This window comes from Lagopus muta, chromosome 14 (assembly GCF_023343835.1).
Source record: "Lagopus muta isolate bLagMut1 chromosome 14, bLagMut1 primary, whole genome shotgun sequence".
In the NCBI taxonomy this organism is placed as follows: Eukaryota; Metazoa; Chordata; class Aves; order Galliformes; family Phasianidae; genus Lagopus; species Lagopus muta.
Window position 1 is genome coordinate 2601670 of NC_064446.1, and position 26447 is coordinate 2628116.

At 41.6% G+C, this 26447-nt stretch overlaps 1 protein-coding gene across 8 annotated transcripts in view; it reads left to right on the top strand.

The window, feature by feature from the left end:
- The window catches only part of FBXW11 (F-box and WD repeat domain containing 11), a 65776-nt gene that overhangs the window by 33242 nt on the left and 6087 nt on the right, over nt 1-26447 (top strand). For all 8 annotated transcript variants that reach the window (XM_048960253.1, XM_048960246.1, XM_048960251.1 and 5 more), the window contains 9 exons: nt 32-257; nt 9356-9542; nt 10070-10160; nt 19947-20084; nt 20671-20789; nt 21756-22005; nt 23169-23287; nt 23886-23996; nt 25038-25116. In XM_048960253.1, coding sequence (XP_048816210.1) covers nt 32-257; nt 9356-9542; nt 10070-10160; nt 19947-20084; nt 20671-20789; nt 21756-22005; nt 23169-23287; nt 23886-23996; nt 25038-25116 — 1320 coding nt within the window. The remainder of the gene's footprint in view (nt 1-31; nt 258-9355; nt 9543-10069; nt 10161-19946; nt 20085-20670; nt 20790-21755; nt 22006-23168; nt 23288-23885; nt 23997-25037; nt 25117-26447) is intronic.

The window sequence follows — 26447 nt, forward strand, 5'->3', positions numbered from 1 at the left end:
TCAAGTACTGACGCTTTGTTTCTAAAAACAGATAAGTAATGGAACTTCATCTGTGATTGTCTCAAGAAAAAGACCATCAGAAGGAAACTACGAAAAGGAAAAAGACTTGTGTATTAAATATTTTGACCAGTGGTCTGAATCAGATCAAGTTGAATTTGTGGAACACCTTATTTCACGAATGTGTCACTATCAGCATGGACATATTAACTCTTACTTGAAGCCCATGTTACAACGGGACTTCATCACTGCGTTACCAGGTAAATTAATACTCATTTTACAAAGAGCATGTTGATGAAAGCATTTTTCTGATACTTGGAATGTATGTGTGCAGACTTTTCTGAACATCCTCCAGATGTAGACTGTCTGCTTTCAGTAATGTGATGTTTCCTAGTCAGAGGAAATGCAGGAGGGCAGCTGAGTCATTTGCTTCTGTGATTAATTGAATTGGCCACTGGATGCCAGTGTTGTTCCATGAAGAGCAGTTTGAGTAGAATATCCTGAAGAACGGCGCATTTTCCAAATCCTGAATGAAAAGCTGCCTGCGCAGATAAATGAATCTGGTTTGTCTTATCTTGTTGCTGACTCAAGAGCAGAAACAACTGGGGATTTCTTTGTGTTGTCCAGCTTTGATTCCTTTCTTCGGTTGTTCAGAGCCTCCAGTGCTGCAAATCAGAGTAAAACTTTGTCAACAGTTTGAGTATGAAATATATTCTTTCACTTCAGATATTCATGTCTTTGAAAAATATGGAACATTGATAAGTAGGTACACAAAATCTTTCACTTCTAATTTCCTGGAAAATTGTGGATTTTTCTTCCCGTTGATTTATGGAAAGATTTTTTCTGAAAGGTAAATATGTGGACGTCATTCTGAGAGTGGGAAGTATACATCACATAAGTGAGCAAATGTGTTCTATTTGCCACTGGCAGTAAAATAGCACAGACTGATACCTGCAGGGAATGGTCTGTGGCTGTTACCCAAGAACGCCACAGCCGTGAGCAGTGAGAAGGGATACAAATGGAATGGACTGGAAGTTGGTGATCTGGTAATCACCAGGACAGGTGAGGAAGGCTCCTCCAGCAGCTTGACCCTTACAGGCTCTCTGGTATCTAAGTTTTGAATGCTGCTATTTTGGTTTTTAATATCATGGTTGTTGTAGCTTGGATGTTGTGGGTTTCTGTTCTCTATAATGCAAAATATTATATAAATATAAAATTATTTTTTTTCCTCAAAATTTGGATGAATTCAACTTTTGGAGGTAATGATGAGATTTTGACTCATCTGTCAAGCATGGTTGAAATTAAATTCATAGTAGCCAGAGGGATGAAGTAGGAGGATGAAGAATATGGGGTAGGACACAAAATAATACAGAATCTCATGTGCTCTATTTCTTTTTTATTAAAAGAAGAAAGTCTTGAAAGTATGAATGGAGGCCATGAAAGGGAGGAAATTGCCTTTTCTCTCACATCTCCATTTCATGGAATTTCTTTTAAAAGAAGACTTAGCTTATCAAGGCACGTGCATAGAAAGGTGCTCCTCATAGAGCTCTGCTTTCAGTAGTGGACGTTTCTTTCAGCTTGCTTTGCTCTTGATTTCCTGATTTCTCTAGGGGAATATCTGAGATGTAACAAAAAAAAATAAAATGAAGTGAAATAGACCATCACAGTCATTGTGTGCAAGCATGAGCTTCAATTATACTTTTGTTTGCCTTTATGTTACGTGTCAAGGCAGATATAATGGAGATGCATGGTTCTTTTGTACTACATTTGTATGCTGAGACATCTCTGGGAGCTTCCTCGCTGACAGTTGTTTTTACCACATTTATATATGTAACAAATAGATATTTGTGTTGACAACTTTTGTTGTTTGGAAGATGTGAATACTGGAAACTGTTCCATTTTCCTGTTTCTTAAAGGTAATATTGTAAAAAGAAACTCTTTGCTGGGCATAGAATCACAGAATCATAGAATTCTATTCATGCTGGGCATGATTTGCTGTTTTCAGTCCTTTTACTTTGATTAGTTTATATTTGACACTACCTACAACACTCTGAGAGTCAGGAGCCGCCTCAGGTCATGAGGAAACCTTGGGGGCTTTGTGATGTTTTTATTCATTTGAAAAAGTTACTTTTCTGCAGATACCTGTAGTAGAAAATGCAGTTTCCCAGATGCCCAGTAGAAGCCAGGTTTTCATGTGGTGCTGTGCCACAGTGCTGCTGGCTGGGCTGCTGAGCAGGGAGCTGCCCTGCATGCAGGCACCTGTCTGAGGTGCCTCTGCAGAAAATAGTGATGCTTGTTGGCTTTTGTCTGCATCCGGAGTCTTCAGCATTAGATGGGAGCTCTGTGCTGCTGGTGTGCATTTGCTACTTCTTGAGGTGCAGTAGGACACATCAGTTCCTGTGAGCAGAAGGAAAGAGATGTTAATTCTTCCCTTACCATCAGCCGTGAGGGAATGTGGATTGGAGTGTGTGGTGTTTCTGTGTAGATTTACCCAAGAGCTTAATTGGACATGATTGAAATCAGAGCCACATTAGAATGATATCACGTTAAACAGAAGATCAGTATTGCTTTTTAACAGGTAGTTCTACTAATCTGAAGTTAGCTAAACCTGTGTTTTAAACTGAAATCATTTCTGCTTGCTGCTGACCCTGCTGATTTTCACACCTGCGAGAACGCAGGGAAGATGGAAAGCATTGGCAGTGTCTGGCTTCCCTTTGCCTCAGTGGAAGAAGCGATCGTTCTGGGGAACTTTGTTGCAAGGAGTGGCAGCATGTTTAGCCTGCAGGCTTTGTCCCTACAGATCAGGCTGTGCTCAGCCTCTTTCATGCTGCCTCAAGCCTGGCATGTAGCTGATGCTGCTTCAGCTCCTGCAGATCCCACCTGGATCTCTGCAGTGATCAGAGTGCAGTCGCACGATCCAAGGGACTGCTTTGTGTCTCGTGTTGGTCAGGCTCATAGAGCTGACGTCCTGCAGTTGGGTTCCGTTGTGACACAAGGTGATATTTGCACATTGAGATTGGAAATCCCTGTGGATTGTAACTTTTTTAACTTACAGTTGAAATTCAACCAAATCTTCATCTGATACCTCTAATGAACAACAGCTGGCTTTTTTCACCATCTTCTGTAAAACTGCAGAAGCTCTGGAAGAGATATGGGGGAATAACATGATTTGCTGTTAGGTAAGCACACCCATAAATGCTGGATACATTTTACTGAAGAAAATTCAAAGGCTTTAGTCCCTAATTTGGAAACTGCTTTTCGAACTGAATATTCACAGACTTTTAATGTAAAACAGGCATTGGCAGCTGCTTTGGGCTTGAAGTGATCTGAAAGTGGAGTCCTGCATGTTGTGTGATAGGATTATCACAGGCCCATCTGAGCTGCACTGTAACAACCTGGTCCCGCTGTGCAACTTCGCATAAATATTTCACTTGACACGGCTTTGGTGTGAGTGAGGTCAACCTGGATGTCTTTGCAAGCAGGAAGGATTGTAAGAATAGGCTTGGTAGCAAAGCAAAGAGGTTGTACATCTGTGCTTTGCATGCAGCTTTCAAGGCTGTGTGTACTCACAGAAGTTGAGATTGCTGTATTCTAACAGCATCAGAGAGCACTCTGCTGACCTTTACAAATCTATTTTTAACCATTATACAGGATTGTAAAAATTATGTGTCTGCTAATGGAGGGTTTCTACCTCGTAATTTGCAGTTGGTCCTTAAGTCAGTGAAACATGGGCTTCATAAAAAGCAGTTTGTATGTGTTGAAGTGTAAAGTGTACTGCCACAGACCAAGATGTGTAGAGACATTCTTGCTGTTGTGAAGCTGTGGCAGCTGATTGCAGCTAGCTTTTATGAAAAGCTTTGGTTAACTCAATGCAAAATTGATGAGTATTTGGTACTAGGGTTGCACCACACACAGGAGTCTGCAGCAGTTCTAGCTCTGTCAAGTGATGGGAAGCAGCCAGACACCTCTCCTGCCTTAAGACTCCTTAGGCCTGAGGTCTCCTTGTTCTTAACCCATCTTTTTGCTGATGGGTGCTCAGGTATTAACCCTCTTCAGAGCATTCCTAGCCTGCAGAAAACAAGTATTACTAGGAGAGAAGGTTTTCTGTGTATTCTAAGTTAATTAGATTACTTGCTCTCCTTAGGGACCACATTCCAGCTCTGAAGTTTTGCTGTGTTACAGTGAAATGTTCTTTATAAAACAGGATTCTGAGCAGGACGTGGGTGCCAACCCGGCGGCTGTGGGCTCTGCATGTGCTGCAGGAGGCCCTGAGCTGGCCAGGGCTGTGCTGTGTGCAGCTCCTCTCACCTGAGGGGCAGTGGCTCCTTGCAGCACAGCAGCCATCACCAGCTTCACGGTGTCTGTGGGCAGTCAGCAAATAGCTGCACATCATCCCCCTCAAGGACAGCTCAGGTTTTGGAGGGACTGCTGGGCCTTCGGGCTGCAGTTTGAGGTCAGTGTACTGGCAGCTGGTCGCTGCCTTGCCCTCAGCTTGGCTGGTTTTATTGCTTGCTAGAAAGTGCACCACATCTTTTGAATACCTTAAAGTAGATTTTATTGTCTGGTAGCCATCATATTTATTTAATGAGGTTGCATTTATCTGCTTAATTTGATTGCATTTCTGGACTTGCAGCATGAGGTGGATGTGGATTCAGGTTTTCGCAGCTGTTTTTCAGAGGAGTATTACTGCCTTTTCAAATGCAGTTGTTTGAAAACTGAACAATTATAAAACATTTCTGCTTTTGTCTGTCATTTTTCTTAATCAGTTCTGCACAGTGACATTTAATCTGGAGAACTGTTATTTTGAAAAAAAAAAAATAGTATTTCACAAGGAAAAGAAAACTGAAAGCACTTGGACTAGAGAAGCTGATGAATGTTTGCACTGTATTACTTGATCACATTTTTAAGTAGGGAAAGTGGTGGGCTTTGCCAATCCTGTCTTTGCTTAGCACCGCAAGAGATAAGGCAGAGAGCCAGCATGGTGTTTGCTGCCTGCCATTGTGACTGGGAACCTGATGCTCTTTGGTAGTCTCAAAACAGCAATGGGAATCAAGCTACCAAAACTGCCTGAGTGACACTGAAATTCTTACACAAAGGATTTCAAATAGTACGTATGGATTTCCAATGAAGGAGTGTGCTGTTTGCTGCTTGTACTCGATTCTAAAGTGCTTACCCTGCTGCTGGAAAGCAAGGGGTACTGCCCTCCTCACTCTAAAGGCAATTCAGTTCTGCTTAAAGCAGACCTAGTTTTATTTGGTGCTTTCTGAAAGATGATCTAAGTATGGTAGAATAGGGGCTGAGGCCAGTGTGTGCATTGTTCAGTTCAGAGGATGCTTTGCAGTATGGCTTTTTTATTGGGTTGACTATTGGTAACTCTACAGCTCCTTGGCATTCCTGTCTTGCTTTGTGGTGGGGTAATTATTTAGTTCATTGCCAGGAGATGGCAGTAACAGATAAACTTTTATGGTAGCATGAGTGTGTATGAACATTGCTTGAACGTCCTGCATTGTCTGTCTCGTTCTGCCTTGGGAAGTGAGACTATGCACATGGCATGTCCGTGGTCTTTACATCTCAGAGACTGCTGAGAGCTGTGAGCAAGGTGACAGCAACAGTCGGGTGCCAGCATGGATGCTTTCTCCCATACCCTTCCTTTTTGAGTGTGTGTGGTTGTAAAAAGGGCAGACTCGGAGTTCACTTACAACTAATCAGCTAAAAACATTTAACTTTCCCCATCTATGAATGTTTGTATGCCTGTGTGGTGATTTTCTGTTCTTTATGTTTAGCCAGTCTGGCAGCATTACACTTCTCAGGCCTGGAATTAGAGAAGGATCCAGTAGGAGGGTTTGTTCAGCATGGATCCTGCTGTCCCATCTCTGTGACGAGAGATACATAGTGATACTCCAACCAGAAGGTGCCTGCTGAGGACAGCTGTTCCCTTGGTGGTACAACTAGGTTATTTGATGAGCTTTGATTTGTTTGCTCATTCACCTGCAGTCTTTCAGATGCTCAAGTAAAAGATTTCTTTCATACCTTTAAGGTGCAGATGATGAAACATTTGCCTGTCATCATTCACATGCTGCCAGCTTTTATGGAACCCAGACATAGCTGGAGTGGGTTATTCCTCTAACATAAAGAAAAATTAAGGTCATTTGAAAAGATTAGCTTTGTGTGTGCCTCTGCTCCTCGGGCAGGCTGCAGCTGATTAAACCCATCTTTCACGTGGCAGAGACAGGACAGCATCGTGGAGCTCTGGGTTGGCAGAGCACTGAAAGTCGGTGCTCTTGTCCTGCTGTTTTACAGACATCCTGTTGGCATCAATGATTACCTCCCTTTTCAAGCTTGAAACATAGCAGCCTGATCTTGGCCACTCTGTCAGTTCTGTAATTTCCTAGTGTTTCTTATTGCCTAATGACTTGCCTAAAGATCCTTGTGCAAATCATAATGCATCTGCAGCCCCACACCATGGCACCTGTGCTGGGAGAACAGCAAAAGCACCAACTGGGTCTGAAGAGGGAGAGGAGGGTGCTCTGAAAAGGGAAATGGTGTAGTGAAATGGGAGCCCTGAGCTCTTCCAGTTTGTGCACAGACTTTGGTGTGTTGCTCTGCGGGTAGCACTCACACTTACAGCAGTTAATTGCTATATCCTCTGCATTGTTTGCTTGGGGAGCTTCAGTGCTTCACATGGAAAACTTTCTTCCTTTTCAGAACACAGTGCAGTGTGCTGGGAAAACACTTAAACAACTGTTGTGTGATTGGAGTGTTACACTGCCTGACAGCCATGTCCTCCACATAGGCCGATCTTGAGTTGTTGAGCACCACCATGTTGTTCTTAAGTTAGTTTTGTTGCATGCTGTGCCCTGCTGGTAGCACCTGGAACCATCAGCATCAGAGAGCTGCTTACTAAGCAGAGCTGTCTTGTTTTCACAAGCTGTGTCCTTTGCTTTTCACTGTGAGTAGAGTTATCAACTTGTTTCCCAGTGGTTTTGTGCTTTTAACTTTGAGAAAGGACCTTGCAATGATTACATTGCCCTGAGAATCCTTGGGAAAGCTGCCAAATCACAGTAACTTCAATGTGTCCTAAGTATAAACAGTGCTTAGAATCCTTAAGTTGATAGTTACTAGCAAGGTTGGGATGGAGCAGAGTGGAAGACAGCTTTCACAGTGTGTACCAATACAAGCTGCTGGTAGTGCAGGAGGTGCTGCTGCTCATAGCTGCCCTGAGATGCTCTGTTGCTGGGAGAGACTTCCCTGCCTTGGAAGTGGTTGGGTTGGAGACCCTTGGTTACTTAGACCTTGCCACCATTCAGTTGTTGGAGTCTATTGTTATGACTGGCCTTGAAAATATTGTAGGAGCTGGCCTTTCTGTAGTTCTCTGAATTGTTTGGGAGAACTGAACCAAGTGCTCTTCAGCTGCACATGTTATCTTTTCATTGCTGCTCAAGTTTACAGAGGCTAAGCCCGTGTACAGAGCACTGGAGGACTGAATGAGCACTTGAATTCTTTACAAAAAAAAGTTTCTTTTTTTTCCCCCCCCAGTATTTTGAAGGAGGTCATCATGAGAGACAGTGGAAAATTAAAAAAATGATCATCTCCTACTTTAAAAGTTGTTTTTCATGTGTGACCAACTGGCCTATGTTATCTCTGAAAATGGAGTTGGTTTAGGTTTCTCATGTAGCAGTGGAGAGCTTATGGGAAACCTAGCAGTGATGTCTTGTTGGACCAGAGGCACTAGAGTTGAAATATGAACAGGAGAAATTTGCTTGCTATTTTAGAATTAATGGAATATGTTACGTAAGTGGCTTCTGCAATGTTTTAAGCTGCTTCTAGTAGTTAGGATCATCCAAAATGTCAGTGTTTCTCCAGTCCACTATTAACTATTGCATATTGGCTTACTGCTGTCATGCCTTATGCTGCAGATAGAGTTAGGGCATGGGAATCTCCACGCAGATGTTGTGTCTGTGACATCTCATTTCTTCCCAAGAGCACAGTTGGAGCTGTGGAGTTTCGCTTACAGTCCTGTCATGCACATTGCTGAGCTTGTTCTTTGACCTATGAAAGCCTGCGTGGTCAGCAGGCAAACACGTATCTCTGTTCTATCATGGTGTGCTCAGGGCTGGGAGAATCACAGAGTCATAGAATGGCCTGGGTTGAAAAGGACCACAGTGATCATCTAATTTCAACCCCCTGCTATGTGGAGGGTCACCAACCACCAGACCAGCCTGGCCTTTGACCCCTCCAGGAATGAGGCATCCACAAGCTATCCCAGCAGGTGAAGAGGAGATGCAAAGATACTGTGTGTTATTATGGCTGTTTTATATATATATGCTGTGAAGTCTCTGAAGCTAAACCAGAGTTACTTCGGGCTAGCATGTATGGTTCAGAAGCTGAGCCACCAGCTGTCACTGTGTGAGAAGTACTTGACTTCTGGTGATCCTGAGCAGGCTGCAGCTGTTTCTTAGAAACAGTCATATTGCTGGGACAACGAATAAGTGCTGCACTGAATACGACTACATTAAACCTGATGTTGTTTTAAAAAAAATTATTCCTCTTGAATTTTTCTGTAGCTGCAGAGAAACTGCAGCCGCCCTCCTCCGCTGGTGTAGTCCTTCAGTAATAACTTCCCTGAGCGTGGAGGCTGGTGGCAGCCACCCATGAATCAGCATAACTGCCTGAGGTGTGAGAGCACCACGTCCACATAATGAATTTGTCTGACGTGTTTCCACTGCTTTCTCCTGCTTGCACCAGGCTGCAGGGCATGGTGTGTACCCAGAATTAAGGAGAGGCCTTGGCACCTGTAGATTGTAGAGCTGAAATACAAAAGAGGTCCCCATGTTTAATTTTTATTTTTTTTTTTTCCCAGGCTTTGCTTATGCTTCTCCTGGAGATTTCTGTGTCTGTTGCTGTAGAGTCTATCTTCTGCTAGGTTGAGTTATCTGATGTTACAGGCAGCAGGAATCAATATTACAACCTTGTATTACAGATATTGAGGAATACCTGCTTCTTGGACCATGTAGCCCCATGGATTATGTGCCTAAAACATCCAGGATTCTGTGCTGAGAAGCAGCGAAATGCTTTCTTGCTGCTGATGCGCAATGGTGAAGCTTAGTTTGCTCTCATTCTTTCTGTGAAGATGGGACAGTCTAGTAGTAGAAAGGGACTAAGGAGACAGGAGATAGATACTTTGGTGTACCTGGTGGAATTAATTTGTAACTGATGCTTCTGTGTATGGTATAACTAATCATATCTGCTCCAGTGCCTTAAATAAAGCTGCATTAGCTTTCTCTCAGTGTACTGTAAAATGTGTTCAGTAGTTCACTGTGAAGTGATTGACGTGTTGACTGCCTTTGTTTCTTTGTAGAGCAAGGCTTAGATCACATAGCAGAAAACATCCTTTCCTATCTTGATGCCAGATCACTCTGTGCAGCAGAGCTGGTATGTAAGGAGTGGCAGAGAGTCATCTCTGAGGGAATGCTATGGAAAAAATTGATTGAAAGAATGGTACGCACAGATCCGCTGTGGAAGGGACTGTCAGAAAGAAGGTGTTGGTAAGTACCAAGACAGTAATTCATCTCGTACTGCATTCTCCTTGATAGACTGAGCTAATTGTGAGCTCCATCAGAGAGCAATTGATAGTGAGCATCGCTGCAGTCCTTATTATCCCTTCTGTGGACTCTTGTGGAAGCAGCGGCAAAGAGCTTTTCATCCTTCACAAAGATATATGAAGGTATCAGGTGTTCTGCTTTAGGAACCTGTTTCTCTGTGCTCTCTAGTGGTGTGCCTAAGAAAGTGCAAGGCATGGTGTAAGGAGCTGTGCAAGAGGAGGACACCCTGCTGGCCAAAGCCCTGAGAAGCAGAGAGCCCTCAATCAGAAATCCATAAGGAAAACACCTGTTTCTTTTCAAATACAGCTGTCACATTCTGAAGTCACAAGGGTTATAATTTCAATACTAAAAATTATTACAAGTATTCTGTAAGAATGCGTCGTAAGTTTTTGTTCTGTGCAGATTTTGAATTCCTTTGCAGTTCTGTTTCTTTGTAGTAAACTGAAAAATATGTTTCTGGTTCTTTCTAGGGATCAGTACCTGTTTAAAAACAGACCAACAGATGGCCCCCCAAATTCGTTTTACAGGTCCTTATACCCAAAGATAATACAGGACATAGAGGTATGTTTTCTGACATGTAATATCTGCAGCAGAAATGATATTTCTGTAGTTAATGTTTCAAAGGTGCATGTTGGAATGATGAAGCATATTATATGCATTTGTATTACTACTACGTTCTGGGCCCTGAAAATGTAAGAAATACCCTCAGCAGCTTTGTGTTACTCTAAGCTTTGTGTTAACACTGTCCTTTTTGCATTTAAAGGTCTTGGAGCTCTTTTGGGTCTGTGGTTTTTAATAAAATGGCAGTTTTAGGAAACTTTACTCGGAGACAATCCTTCGTCCTTCAGAATGTTCTGATATATTCGTTAGACTCACTTAAAACATGATCTGAGAGTTAACACTAAATGCTAATCATTTTGAAGTGTAGCTCCTGTAGTAACTTGTTACTCGTAAAACTGTAAATGATACAAATACAGCTTTCTGCACTGGGTGGGAATCTTTTTGAAGATTTTTGTGATAGAGAAATTAGTCCTACTGTAGCAAATTCAGGAGGGGTATCGGTGGTAAGGAGGCAATAGAAAGGACAAATCTTTTGTCTGATACAAAAATGGTGGTTGTCTTTCTGGGGTAACAATGTTGGGCTCACTTTTTAAAGGTATTTCTGATAAGGATCATCTATTCTACTTAGCAGCAGAATGTCAGTCTTGCTCAGTTTCCTGTATACCCACCACTGAACTCTTCAGTGATACTTCAGGCGTTACAGTATTTATTTCAACCACATGATGGATATGAAATTTTGGTCTGAAGTTCGTTAGTGGGGAAATGTGTTTTGATGTTTAAGGCAGATGTGATCTGATGGAATCATTCTGCCATGTCAAACATGAGTCTGTGTTGCTTGGCACTCTGTGAAATTATTCAGAACTCTTAGCCTATCTGTAAAATGTAACTGCTGCAAAATATGATCCAATTTCCAAATATTTTTAACTCCTGTTACACAATTTATAAACATCTAAAGATCAGAACTAAGGGTTAAATGTTGCATAGGCAAAGAAAGATCAAATTTGATACTTGCTAGCTGAATGATGGGCATCTTAGTATTTGAAGGGAGATGTCTTGTATGTGTAAGGCATGGCAGTGGTATTATAGTAATGGTAGGCCCGTGGAATTAAAGGCAACTCTTGATGTGATATTCTTTTGTTTTCAGCAAAATTTTGATGTTGTTCAGTAACAAAAATGGGAGAAAAGCAGTGTGGAAAGATGGCCTTTGAAATTGTGTAGAATATTGAAGAAGTTCAACATTATTTTATCCCAGATTTTAGAAGTTGTTCTCTTCCAGTACTCATTCAGTAAGGTATAAGTGGAACATCTACATAGGTTTATCCTGGTTACTAGAGATGGAGTGTTGCTTTGAGGGGTTATGAAGCTGTAGCCTTTAAACTTTGACAGCCTGTTATTTAATAATGATTCTTTAGTTACTAGAGATGCACTGATAAGATACACAGAAATGGTGCTCCTGAAATGGATGGTTCTCACTAGCAGGAAGTGAGGAGGGGGAAAAAGACCAGACTCTTGTGTTTCACTCCTTACCATTACTAATGCAAATATTAAAAGTGAAATGTTTCAGTATCCTAAAGTGGAAGACTGTGCCACTAAAAATATATACTGTAGCAAACATGTTTCTTGAAAAACTCAACTTTGTTAAAATAATGGTAAACATATTAGACCTTCAAATTAAGAGAGTTTTTGCACTGTGGTGCCTGGTAAGTAGCTATTCAAAACATGCAGAAAATATCAGTGTCAAGAAATAGTGTTCTGTTGAGCACTGTGCTTGTATTCCGAGTTCCAGTTCATACGTTTTTGGTTTTTTCATCATATCCTGCTGAGGTGGATGATGTGATGAAGGTTGAGTATGTGATGTGAGGAGTTACCTTGTGTCAGGTTGGAGCTGAGGAACGTGCTGTGTGTGGAACACCAGGGAGCACTACTAACTGAAAATAGCAAAGTGAGTAATGAGCATGGGAAATGAGTTGTCTTCTCATCCGTGTATGAACTTTCAGTTCCTGCCCATTCCAAACTACCTGCCAATCCAGCTGCTCTTACAACTTCTGTAGCTTTTTGGGTAGAATTTAAGGTACTGTTAGCTAACCTCAGAGCTGTACGTGGCCCATGGGTATTACTGCAGAAAAGTAAAGCTGGAAGGATGCTGGAGCTGTCAGCTGTGGGCTCTTGATTCTTAAATTCATTTTAGCAAAAATGTAAGCTTCTGTTTGTCCGTATTCAGGAACCAAGCGCATCTTTGTCCAGTCTTCTGGAGTGGAGAAGTCTTTGCTTGAAGCAGTGGCTGCTTCCAGCATCATCACTGTTGGGTTCATATGGGCAGAATGTTTCCTCATGGGCTCTTGGGAATGGCTCAGCTGGAAGCAAAGGCAGAAGGGTGAGGGTGGTGTTGTACCATGCCAGCGTTTGCCCTGCTTAGATGTTTCAGGCTTTTGAAATACTGCTGCTTTTAGATTTCCAACCTGGAGCGGGGTTGGTGTTTTTGCTAATAACCTGGAGTCCTATAATTCATCTGCTTCCCAGAGTGTATTAGATTTTTTTTTAACTTATAAATCACCCTTTTAAAGCACTTTTCACAAATTGCTTCCCTAAAGATCTGTCAAAGGAAGCTTTTAACTTTGTTTGAAAATGTAGGTGGTGGGTAACAATGGCAACAAGACTTAACTGTAAGGGTTGGAACACTTCCTAACTCTGTTCTGCTTGGTTTTGATTTTGCCTTTATTTGTTTTTTTTATGCCTTCAGTTACACTTTCCCTTACTTTCATACTTTTCCCGTTTCTTCGCTTTTCAAAGCAATATGCAGAATCTCTTAAATAAGACTTCCATTTTAGCAGTGTTGAAGAGTTTTCTATCTCTGAATATCAAAATGTTTTTTCTTTAAATATTTGTCTGGGCCTTTAATAAGATCTTCATCTTCTGTCAGAGCTTAGGCAGCTCATGATGAACCAAAGATGCAGGCACTCCCTTCATCCTCCTACTAAGGCTACTGTATTAGCACTGCAATGTGATTATCTTAGTATCTCTGTTATCTTGCATCTGGTGGACTCAATTTCTTTATTTTTAATACAGTAAAAGCTACTTGATGACTCAGAAAATGAAACCAGTCAGTATTTTTCCTGTGGAGAATGAAGATGAAGCTTGGCTATGCTGTCCCTGATGTGAGGAGAGACCTCAGTTTGCAGGAGCTGGTGCTGAACTGGCTCTGTGGGTGGAGATGAGCTCTAAGAGCAATGTCCTCTATTCTTCTGACTGACTGACAGAATTGAAAAGTAATTCAAAGCTTGAATTAATGATTGGAAGGAAAACTGAGGAATGATAAGAAGCAAATGTGAATTCTTTCCCTCGGACTCTATTTGCGTTTTAGGTCAAAAGTCCATGCAACCACCAAGTGTCATTAACTACAAGGTAGGACAGGCTGTGATTTGGCAGATGAGGCTCCCTTGCCTCTCTGAAGCTTTATTAGTGCCAGTGTTTGTTTATTTTGTGCCAAACACATTTTAGGAACATAGTGTCACTTCTGAAATAATCAGATTTGAAAATAAGAGGACATTTAGAGATCTGAAACCAAATTCTTGGAAAGAGGTCTCTCCCTCCACTGTGAAGCCAAATATTTAATAAGGTTTCATTTCACAAGTGTGGTCCAGCAATGCTAAATGTCTCCAAGTCCCACGTTGGATTGCCAAGCGTCTGTAGGATTTTTTTCTAATAGGGGCAAACCCATTTGGGGGCCATATCTTAGAAAACGGAACCTGGGTTTGTGAGACTTGTTGATGGAATTTCTTTTGCTGCAGGGTGTCCTGTGACCGGATGCAGTCCTGAAGGGCTGTGTGATGGTCAGCTGTTTGGAGTGGGTTGTGTTAATGGGCAGCGTGCCAAGATGGGAAGCTTAATACTGCTGATTGCAGAACCCTGAGTCCCTGGATTTTTTCCATATTATTTGTGAAGCCCAGCCAACTATTTGGTTTTCCCTGCAGATCTAGCACAAGTATCTATGTGATGAGTTGAGAAGGCTGTTTCATAAACGTTCCCCTTATCTTTGAGAACATGACAAGTTCTCATCTTGGTTCCATGGAAACTTAAGTCCACCTAATTCAGATTAGAATTAAAATGTGATTTTTTTGCTTCACGTTTTCATACTTGAGCTGCTTGAAAGGCACATCTTAATGTGAAGCTGGCCCACAGACTGAGGCAGAGACCAAATGGCACAGGCCTTGACTCTCACAACTGAGAGGGGCAGAAAACTGGTCTGGGGTCTCCATGTCATGGGGCAGATCCTTGGCTGGGCTTTTTTTCATTCCTTTTGCATACACCACTCCTGCTTTGCACAAATGGGCAGCCAAGGCTGCTGTTTTCTTCGGAAGGTTTGAAAGAGGGATTTCGTGTTCCTGTTTGAGTATTTCAACTGGTCTCACGCTCTGGTGAGGGCTGATAAGTACCTGTTTAAATAGAACTGTATTTTTATGGCACTGTGTGTGAAGTTGTTTCAAATGGGAACTAAAAGATACAACAACTCAGTTTTTCATCAGCACTGCACTTTGTCAGAGTGTACAGCAGCTGTGTGTCATCAAGGTACTTTGGAGGAGCTCTCTGCTTCCATTGATGTTAGCTCATGTTTTTAACACTTCCTCTCCAGGTCTGGAAGAGATGGATTTCTTGTGCAGTTGCAGTGTTACTTTCCTCTCACTTCAATAGCAGGAGTCCACTTAAAGTCTCAGTATGTTTTGATATTGCATTTGTAACCTGAAAGCTTGGCACTTCACTGCGTCTCTGAAGCATGCAGTGTATTGTTGATGGACATTGTAGATGAGGGGAGCATCAAAGAGAAAACCAGCAAGAGCCATCCACCATCCTGGGCAGTAGGAGTCCTAATACTAAATTACTGTTCTTTAGGCCTAAAACTTCTGTTTGTCTCTGCCCCCCCTTTTTTTTTTTCTTTTTTTGCCTGAGGTGTCCCTGATGTGCAACATCACTTTGCCACTCTGAGAGAACATTTATCTTTTCTTTATGCTTTATAAAATAATCTTTATTATGCAGTCAGCTTTTTTTCCTAGGGTTTCCCTTTTGTGTTGCTGGCCTTTAATACAGTTTCTGCAAGTCGTCTTCTCTTCCTCTGTAACAAATGAGCCTATTCCATTGTCCATATCTATCTCATTCAGCATCTGATTTGTTCTTTCTGTGGCTTTAAAAAGGGTTCTGTAAGGCTGCAGTGAGTCTTGGGGATAGTTTTACATTGAGCAGCTTCATATGTATCAGGTTGGTTGCAAGCAGAAAGACAACACTTCATCAACTTCCACTGCTCATGTTTGGGTCTTATCTGAGCAGCTGTAAATGATAGGAACATAATTTTTAGGTCTTAATTTCTGCCCCCAAAAAACCACGTGATTAAATTGTGATGCTTGCTAGGAAAAGCTTCCCATTCCTTATTCTGTAGAGTTGTTAATATTTTTGACTCCACCATTTATGGCTTTTCTTCTGGTCTTGGACTAAAAGCGATACTTTACCCCAAGCTGATCTGAAAGCCCATGCACTGTTTGGACTTGGAGCGGCTCAGTGGTTCACTTCTAGCTCTTTGGCCTCGCTTTAGTTTCAGTGCTCTTCACAAGGTAACAACATAGCCTGAGTGTGCAGTATTCTTACAAGTCAGATCAGAGGCCCAGTTACTAAATGTTCTTCCTTTTTTTTAATGTGGAAGTGCACCTTTCTTTTTGTTTTATAGACACGTGCCCTGAACTTCAAAAAATACATAACTATCAACAAAATTGATGTGTGGTATGTGTTAATGGGATTATAATCAATCCCTGTTTCTCTGTTGGTTAGCCTTGCTTCTGTGATTCTTTATGGAGATGGGTTTTATTCTCACTTGGGTATTCAGGTAAATACACAAGCCTGCCTTTCCTTAGGATTACTTTCTTGCATTTAAGTACCATGTCACTGTTTATTTCATCTTCCTACGTAGGCTTTGCAACTGGGAAGCTTTGCCACACAGTATCCTATGACAGTCAGCCTTGTGATGTCTGAAATGCTGTGCTTAGTACTGCTGCAGTAAGGACAGGACAGCCAGCACTCTGCAGGTTGCTCTTGAGGAGCAGTTTAAGCCTCCTGGGCAGCATGCATCATGCAGCCTTTTCTCATAAGACTCTTACAGAGACTACAGAAGCTGCTTGATTTTTGCTGGCTAACAGCAGAGTATAAACCCAGCAGTGAAGTAGGGACTCCCATTGGGATCTTTGGAATCAGCATCCTTGTTCAGAGGTGTGGTGCTTTTTTAATTTCCTAGGGAGTCTGAAGAGGAAATTCCTCAGAAATGTTAACTCTGTCATTCCATCTTTCCTTATCAAACCTTTTAACTTCATAAGGAATGAGACAGTTGACCCTCTTCACCCTGGCGACACAGGATCAACTCTAAATGTGTGAAGAATAAGAGTTTGGGGCTTCAGCTGCTCTTGCTGTAAATGCCCAGTGCCTTGGGAGAATCCCTGTTTGTGGTTCCTTTTCCTGCTGCTTTTGTTCTGAGAATTGTGTTTTTTCAGGGAACAGTCTCCTTGGTTTTGGGGGTAAAGATAAACCTGCTTTGCAATAATATTCACAAGGATAAAAAACCCCTTTTTAGCAAGGAACTGAACACAGGGTACGTCATCAAACGTGGGGAAAAAAACAACCCTGCTCTTAATAGATCATCCTTACCATCTGAAGTATAGCAAATGTTCCAACTGCTAGTCCAGATGGATTGCATCTTTTTTACTGTCCTTGTACCAGTGAACTTACCTTGTTGTGTTTAAGACTTGGCTATTCCTCTGTATCTTGGGCTTCTCTGGGAGATTTTCTCTCTAAGTGCCTTTTTCTGTCCAGTTCTGCAGTTCCTCAGCTGCTAAATGGCTCTCTGTGTGGCAGACATTTTATCTTCACCTTTGTTCCTTACCCCTTGTGTCCAGATTTTGCTGGTTGTGTAGAATGCTTGCTGCTATCACCCTAAGTGAGCATTAGTGAAGTGTGTGAAACTGCTGTGCCTGTGAGCCAAGGAGGCAGAGTTCTGCACCGCTTGCTTTCAGCTGTGAAACCCAAGTTTAGGGGCTGCTACCTTGGAGACTTGCTACAGAAAATGCAGGAGAGTGCTGCATCAATTGGCGTTAGGTTTGTTGCTGTAAGCATGCAAATAAATGCAATCTCTCAGCGTTGACCCCAGGATGCTTGTAACAGTCTATAAAACAGAGCAGTTTGTTGCTCCCTGCTCATATGCACACACACACCTACTGGATGTGTACGTAGTGTGTTGAGATATCTGCTGGAAGGACTGCAGCTGAAAACCTATTAACTGCACCATTCGGTAACAACCAGAAATCTCCTCTAGCAGAAGCTTTTATGTGGTTGCCAGTATTGTATTAAACATGTTCCTTTTCAGAGGGTCCTCCAGGTTGCCCACCCACTCAGCTGTATTTAGTCATCTAAAATAATGTTATTTCTCCATACGTACACATCTGTTTTCACTCTGTTGCTAATTTAAATGCTGCTGTATATCTCTGTGTACTGTGGCTACTTTCCCAGCACACTGAAATTTACGCAGTGTAAGGGGATTTTACAAGTTCTCGAAAAACATGAAGTATTTTCCCACAGTAGCCACACTGTATAACCTACAAATGAAATGATATCTACTCGCAGAATTAAAATGTGCACCTGCACGTGACTTGCTGCTTTACGGTGCCTTCATGTAGGTGTAAATGATACCTTAGTTTCTTTTATCTGACGCCAGTGTTTTCTTGTAGTAAGCTTATTATGTCGCTTCCTGCAGTGAGCTGCTAAGAATTAAGCCAACGCTGGTCCCAAAATGTTTGGTCAGCATACTGCTCCCAGCTGCTGCTCTGATGAGGAAACTGCTACAGACAACCGATTGGTGGTGTTCTTAATGTATTCTGTAGCTGCCACAGGAACCTGAGGTGTGGAGGTGCTCAAATGGGGTTGCAGTGCCTGGAGGTCTGAGTAATCCAGCACATGGTGCATAAACTGCTTGTTTCTGACCTTTCCAAGAACGTTCCTGTAGGGGAACTCTCCCTGAGGTGACTTCTTAGAACTGGACGTCTGAACTTATATGGTTTCTGAAGCTATTTAAATGGGATTGCTCGAATCTGAGATACTTCATCTCCAGTGTATTCAGTGTTAGTTACTGCATTTTCAAATATCTTGCCTTCAGATCTCTAGTTACAATGGCTCGTGCTATTAGTGTTTTAAATGCTCTGCTGTTTCCAGAGGCTACTCTATGAGCTCTGACAGTGAGGGAATTAATGAGTTGCAGTTCTGCCCTCCAGGCACAGGTGACAAATCTTCAGATGAGGCTTGAAGAGTCCTTTCTTCCTGACACATCCATCCCATGCTGAGGAAGTAGCAAAATGAGCAGTCTGCTACCTTCAGAGCAGGAGCCCAAGTGGAGCCAATGTCAGGTCTGAGCAGCCTGAGCCTGGTTCAGTCTGATGATCAGCAGCAGGCTAACTGGCCAGAAGAGCTGATCGTGACTGGCAGATGACTTGCTGTCTTAATTTCATTAGCTTCCCCAACAGATTGGAAGAGAATGAGAGGGATGAATAACTTGTCAGTGTGCTTTTCCAGCATGCATTAGTACTTCTCATTTAGACAAACTCCCATGGTACATCAGGTTTGTATTATAATTGTGGATAATTCTCTCCAAGTTGCGTAATGGGAGACAACTGAAGGAGTAAGTGCACGGAAAACCAAGTTTTCTGCTAAAATAGGCATATTTTCCTGGAATTGGGAGGTCATAGTTGCACTGTACTTTTGTCTTTAATTATCATTTTAGTTGTTTTCTGACTTGGAGAGGAGAGGAAGAACTGCATGGAACTGAAGAAGTGCCCGATACTGCTTTAGAGTTAGGATTTGATTGTAAATACTTTTTCCAAACTATCTGATCGTTGATCAGCTGCACCCTGGGATTCCGTGCAGCACTGTGGAGAGCATCAGGGAAGCAGTCACATACATTGGCTGTTCTGGTGCCTGTGCTGGAAGATGAAAGGCATTTTAGCCTCCAGAGTACTGCAGGTGTTGTCCCAGAGCTGTGTGCAGACCTTCTGACCAAAATCCCATATCTCACATGTCTTTGAAGCCACCACTGGTCTTCTCACAAGCAGGAAAGCCGATCACAAGATGGAGTTAATTCTTGTTCTGCCATGAAATAGTTTGCCTCCTTTTAAGGTGTCATGTCTGTTAGCTGAAAGGAGGAGGAGGAAAAAAAAGTAAGTTTTAGCTGTTCTTCAGATTGTTTAAATTTTATATTCCTTGCTGAGTTTTTTTGTTTGTTTGTTTGTTTTTTTAATGCTTTAAGGTGCTTAGCAGAAATTTGTGTGTCTCAGAATCCCTTGGATGCATGACAGCTAATGTGGGAAAAGGCTGGGCAGGGGCAGGAAGGCGCAGGGGTCTGTGTGCTGGTTACTCAGTGATGCTGAGCACACACCATACGAGTTCTTTGCTGCTGCTATCAGATGACTGCACATGTACAAGGGGAAACTGAAATGCATCTTTCTGATCCTTCCTCTGAACGTTCTCATGAAGGCTGCTTGAGTATGATTTTCAGCACTGAACGCTGCTTTTGTCGTGACAAAATATGAAGGTCTAAATTCATGGTGTTTAAAACATTTTTATGGGTGGTTGGGAGAGATACAGATATAAATTCTGCATTTAAATCTTAAGGATGAACTTCATAACAGTGAGAAAGATTTGCTGGGCCTCTTGGAGTAATCACACTGGAGCATGCAGCCTAACCCCCCTTGTTTCACCTCTTGTTAGACTATAGAATCTAACTGGCGATGTGGGAGACATAATTTGCAAAGGATCCAGTGCCGTTCTGAGAATAGCAAAGGTGTCTACTGTTTACAGTATGATGATGAAAAGATAATCAGTGGCCTACGAGATAACTCCATTAAGGTAAGCCCTTGGATGGTCTTTTCTCTGTGTGAATGGTAGTTCTGTCTTGGAGGGGGAGCTGTTTGTTTCCTTCATGTGTTCTCTTCCAGCAGTGCTTCTCTAGTCAGGGTTTGTGAGGAATGCCTTCTGTACCCCTGTAAAGTCTTAGAAACTCAGCAGACAGGCTATCAATACCACTGGCTACAAAGAAACACTTGTGAAATCAGAGTTGCCTGCATGAAAGAGGACTGTGTAGCACTTATTGTCAGCTGTGTCTTTTTGTCATTCCAAATGGTTGGCTTTCATGAAAACCGGCTGCTTTCATGGAAGCTGTCCCTGAGTGCCGTGACATTTTCTTTTTGTAAAACAGGCTTTTGTCTTTTTGTGATCCTTGGTTATTTCACTGTAATGCCAAAACCTTGCATCAAGGAGGCTCAGCAAGTTAGAAGGGAGGACAAGAGTCGCTGTCTGGACATGCAGCTTAGCCGAGGGTTCTTGCTGCTGTGTCCAGATTTCTTCCTTTCCTCTCAGTAGCAGCAGTGTGCAAGTTTTTTGAACCTATCTTCTTGATCTTGGCAAGCTGTTTATAGTTTTTATTTTTTGATAGATTTGGGACAAAACAAGCTTGGAATGTTTGAAAGTATTAACAGGACATACTGGCTCAGTTCTCTGTCTGCAGTATGATGAAAGGGTCATTGTAACTGGATCTTCAGATTCTACAGTGAGGTGAGTGTTAAAAGTTTAAAAAAAAAAAAAAAAGTGAGTATCAGGGTTGGGAATATTTGTAATAATCTCCAAATGTCAGAAACATCCCTCATGTGAGTGTGATACCATTATTCCAAAAGTAAGGTATTTGCACTTGGCAAAGCATCATATTCAATTTTTTTCCAAGTCTGTCTCATGCTTTGTAGTGTTAAGCACTGTGAAGAGATGTGACCTGTATCATTCAAAGCACAACGTGAAGTAGAATGGCTGATGCACTGGTTACGTGGTGATTACCTCATTTAGGTTTCTTATGTCACCTTCTGACATACTTTACTTATGAGCTATAATGAAAGAAGACTTTATATGTGGAGCAGTTGACAATGAACACGAGACTTCAAATATGCAGATGCTGAGGTACAGATCAGTGGAAGGGCCTTGTCTCCTGGTGGCTTGCTTTGCTACATCAGTACTGATCTATTGAAATTAAGAACTGGTCATAGCAGTTACTGTCAGTTACAATAAAATCAGTAGTGCTACTCACTTGATGCAAGTCCACAAGGCCACTTCTTTCCAAATGGTACAATGTGTACTAATTGTGATCGCTATCTCAGTGGTATAAAACTCTTAAAAAGTGAAAAGTATACTTTATTTTTGGTTTGCTTCATCAATTTGTACATTACACAGGTTCTAATCCACCTAGAAAGAAGAGTTCTAGAGTCATGCTTCATTACTGTGCAACCCTTTCTTTTAGCAGTGGCCCAGCTTAGGCTTTTTCTGGCCTAATTGCACACTGCTCCCAATTATTGCTTGTGACTGAGAAGTGAACCAAGATATTTCCCCAGTTCCTTTCTGCTCTTCCGTAACCTAAAGAGGTGTTGGCAAACCAAACCAGAGAGCTCTCTTGAATATGGTAGCAGAGCTGTATGTGTTTGCACTGTACAATGCACATAGTTCCTTCATTTGGGATAAAATTCTTTTCTTTTGCAGAGTTTGGGATGTAAATACAGGTGAAGTTCTGAACACGTTGATTCATCACAATGAAGCCGTGCTTCATTTGAGGTTCAGTAACGGCTTAATGGTGACATGCTCCAAAGACAGATCTATTGCTGTCTGGGATATGGCATCACCTACTGACATCACCCTGCGCCGTGTCTTGGTTGGCCATCGTGCTGCTGTTAACGTGGTAGACTTTGATGACAAGTATATTGTGTCAGCATCAGGTGACAGGACCATTAAAGTAAGTTGGCAGAACTTTCCTGTGGGTCTGAATCCCTACCAAGCCAGAAAAGCTTCTGGAAGTTACAATTCTAATCCGAGTAGCCAAAGTTTTTGTAAACAGTTCTGTGCCTTTCTCCTTACCGTTCAGCTAGCTGCTTCCTCTGACTAGTTGTTAATGTCTTCATGTATATAACAAGTCTTGAAGCATTTTTGTGGTTACTGTTGTGCAGCTTCAAAAAAGTAAAACCTACTCATCATCTGAACTCTAATCTCGAGATGGGTTTGTTTGTTAAATGTGGCACATTTTGTGCCTTTTTCCAAATGGTTTTTTTTTTAAATTTCAATTGGCAGTCCTGTTCCAGACGTGAAATTTATCAGCAGTTGCCTTTCCATACCACACCTTCCCAGTTAAACCAGACTTTGCTGTGTTTAAAGAATTAAAATGCTGTATTTGAAAACTACTACATACCAGAAAATCTGACTTATCCAGAGTATATTAATATAACAAAAGCGTTTCCACCCTTCCTTCTCTAGAACCAGAGCTACTCTGTACTGTGCCAAAAAGCACTTGGAAGTTCCATGTCCCAATATCTGCCAAGAAACCCGCTGCACTGTTTTGGAAATGAGCTACTTTACATGAATCCTTTGCATTACAACTTCAATAGCAGTTCATTAAAAATGAACCAATATGATCAAAATGCTTCAATGTTAAAAAAGAAACAGCCACCAAGCCTTAATAGGCCGTGGCTTTGGTCTTCTCTTAGAAGCAGATTGCTAGCAATTTATTTGGTAAAAAAATACAGCTTATTTTTGTATATGTATATTCTCTTTTTTAAAAGATTACTTACTTACCAAGATTCAAGTGCCGTCAGCCCTTCAAGGTTGTTTGGACCATCTACTACTTGAAAATATCTACTACTTGAAAATACAGTCTTTCTCACTGACGTGGTGCACAATAGCAGAGCCAATGGCTCTTGTCATTGCTAGGCTCTGTAATGCCATCTTCCACTAACACCACATGCCTCCTCTTTGCCTGTAGAAATACTATGGAAGTTTTCATTCTGCTGCCCAGCAAAAGTCAGCCTCAGACTTCTGCTTATGAGTTTGTAACAGCTTCTGTTGGAAGTCAGAAGCCTTCATTGAGCATAATTCTCAAAGAAACATCCTTCTCGTGTTCCATAGGTCTGGAGTACAAGTACGTGCGAGTTTGTTCGTACTCTCAATGGGCACAAGCGTGGCATTGCCTGCCTGCAGTACAGGGATCGACTAGTTGTCAGTGGATCTTCTGACAACACCATTAGGTGGGTGCCAGCAGGCTGTCACTGTGTATCTGTGTGCATTTCCACACGATAACAGGATTTCCCCTGACCTTTGCTGCAAACCATCTTCAGTATGTCTTGCTATTAAAGCAGATGCTGTACGACTGGAATTTTGTTCACTTTGAAAGTTAATATATCACATGCATGTGAAAAAGTGAGGCTGAGAGGTTCAGACGAACGGAAACAAAACTGTCTGTTCCTGTAGTTTATGACCTAGTAAATAGTTTGTTTTCTACTTGAGAGATGGTGACACTGGTCACTGGTTTTCGTGCATTCTGAACCTCTAGTATCACTGATTTATGCAGAATGGAAAAGTATGTTGAGGTTTCTTAAAATAATCTAGCAAGTATACAACCTTTACTCGCATGTAATTTTGAGTGTCTAGATTAGTTTTTATGTACTGCAGCTGCAACGCAGTTTTATCTGAATTGCAAATGTCTCCTAGTTCTACCAGCTGCTCTTTTTAGCAAATTGTGGTATTTTCTGCAGAAACCCCTTCAGAAGCATGCTTAAATCACTGTGTGTAAGGTGAAGGGATAGCACAGCCTGAAGTGCTCAGACTTTCTTCTTTTCTTTTAAGGCTATGGGACATTGAATGTGGTGCCTGTTTAAGAGTATTAGAAGGCCATGAAGAACTGGTCCGATGCATCAGGTTCGACAACAAGAGGATTGTTAGTGGAGCCTATGATGGGTAAGTTTCTGAGAGCAATTTCTAAACGTTCTGCCTTCATTAACAAAGCATTCTGAAAGCCTTTGGGCCTTGTTTGCGGTATGAAGGGTCTCTTCTGATGTGACAGATGGATCACTGTTGGAGTGGCTTCTGCTTCAGCATTTCAGCCTATCAGGCTGCGGTTTCTTGTATGCTTAAAACTACTATTCTGGTGCATTCTAGTGCACACAGAATTTATTTGGCACTCATGCCTGACTTCTTACAGAAAACAAACTTTTGTTAGGTTGAAGTGAGAATCGGTCTAAAAAAGTGCATTCTTTTGTGTCTTCCCTTAGAAATTGCTCCTTTCCAGGTCCAGTAATCAGTGCTTTCTTTTCAATTTTTGTTTGTTTCAAGACAACGGCACTGAAGATATTTATTGTGAGGGCAGATATATCATGTAGGGCCCTCAGAACTGTTCAGTGGCTATTTCTCATAGGTTAAAGGCAGGAGCCCCACCATGAGCACTTCTGATTTGCTCTGCCTTGCAAGTGGTATTTCTGCTGTGCAGTAGGTTCAGCACAATGTACATTCACATCCAAATTCTCCAGTTCTGTTTCTGTATGAACTCTCCTTGTAGTGAACAGTAGAGCTATTGAAAACAATTCTTGAACTGTGTTAGTCTCCAGCCTTCTATTTGGGCTTATCATCCCTCTGGGGTTGGCAGTCCCTGCTTAATTCCTGTTGGATCTTCACACTTCATCAGTAGTGTTGTGGGCTTTTGAGATCCTCTGCAGTTCCAAACTGGCTTGTGTATACAAACGTAGTTAGTTTGTCTTGAGTATAAACAACCCACTTGGGCCATCACAAAGACATCACTGTATTTGCTTCTGAAAAGAAATACAAAACTGTCTGTCCTACGAGATTCAGCTTTAGTAGTTTAGTGAAGATAAATTATAATGTTTTGCTCCATTCTGATAAATCAGCTGAAGGAAAGATCTGGAATTCTGTCTGTTGCTTTTAGATGTTTCTGTGCTTTCATTTGAAACAATGCTTATATAACCTTCTTATCTTACTTTATAGCAAAATTAAAGTTTGGGACTTGCAAGCTGCTCTTGACCCTCGTGCCCCAGCAAGTACATTATGCTTGCGTACGTTAGTGGTATGTATGATGTATTAATTTGAGGTTTCAGACTTTCCATTTGAAGGCATGAGGCATTTTATTCCCTTACCTTAGGAGAGATGAGAAATTCAGGGGGTTCTCTGTAAAGCCTGGGCTATTTCTTATGCTAAAAATGAAGTAAAATGTACATATCATCAATGATTTGAACTGAAGTTTAAATGAAAAATTAAGACATTCTCACAGACTCTAAAAAATAAATCACAACATTATGTTAAATCATTTTAGCTACTGGCGTGGTTCCCTAATACCACTGTCATGCTGGCTTCGATTTTCCTTCTATTAAAGGGGCTGAAATTCTGTGAGTCTTTCCTCAACCTTTTTCCTAACCTTTCAGTTTGAAAGGAAGAGGCATGCAAAGAGAAGGGAGGATAAGTGGAAAGAATTACCAGAGGAACTCCCCTTGCCCCTGAGGACTATCAGTGTTGAGGCTGTTGGTTAAGCTGTGTTTTTCCTTGTATTGAAACTGAAATTTCATGCACTTCTTTTTTTAAATTTACTTCAGGAATCAGTCAGACGTTTCTCCAGTCTCGTAACAACCCAAAGTTACTGTCTGCATATGATGGTAACTGGCTTATTCAGCCTGTGTTTGGCCTTTCCAATACTATAGAAGTCCTTATATTCCTAAAAGCACTTTTTTTCTTCTTTTGAATAATCTTTGTGTGAAGATGAGCTTTAACTATTCTTTTAATCTGTATGTGTATTTAGTTTTACTGGAAAGAGTTGCTTCTTTCCCTTCTGTGGGTGTACTGTAGCTCAGCTTCTGGTTTGGAGATCAGTCTGGCAGCTTTAGTTAGTTCTCTAGTAAAGGTCTCATACTCCTCTTAAATTTATTAACAAATGGGTAAGCAGGAGGAAGAGGAAAACTTTTTCTGGACATCCATTCTGAGGTTTTTTCAAAGAGCTGGTGGAGCTCCTACACCTCCTTTCCTTATTGGCAGCATTTGGATGCGCTCCATGAGTGAGCCATGCTGATTCTTGCAGCAGTGTGTCCTAGATGAAGCCATGATGTGGTGTGTTAGTGCTAGAAAAAACTGGGTTAGCAGCAGTGTTGAATGCAAAATCTTTTGTAGGTAAAGGAACCCCTGGTGTAGACTGTTAGTGCCAGCCAGTCTTCTAGATCGATGCTTCCTAATTGATAGACTGCCTTAGTCTTTAATAATGTCAGCCTCAACATGTGCAGTGGGCCCCTGCAGGGAGACTCAGAGCTTACAAGTATTTTATTTGAAAGCTGTGTGTTACACTGGACAAAGTTTATGTATGAAAACTGCTTTTCTTTAAACTCGAGTGTGATTATAACTAAGGGCTTCTTA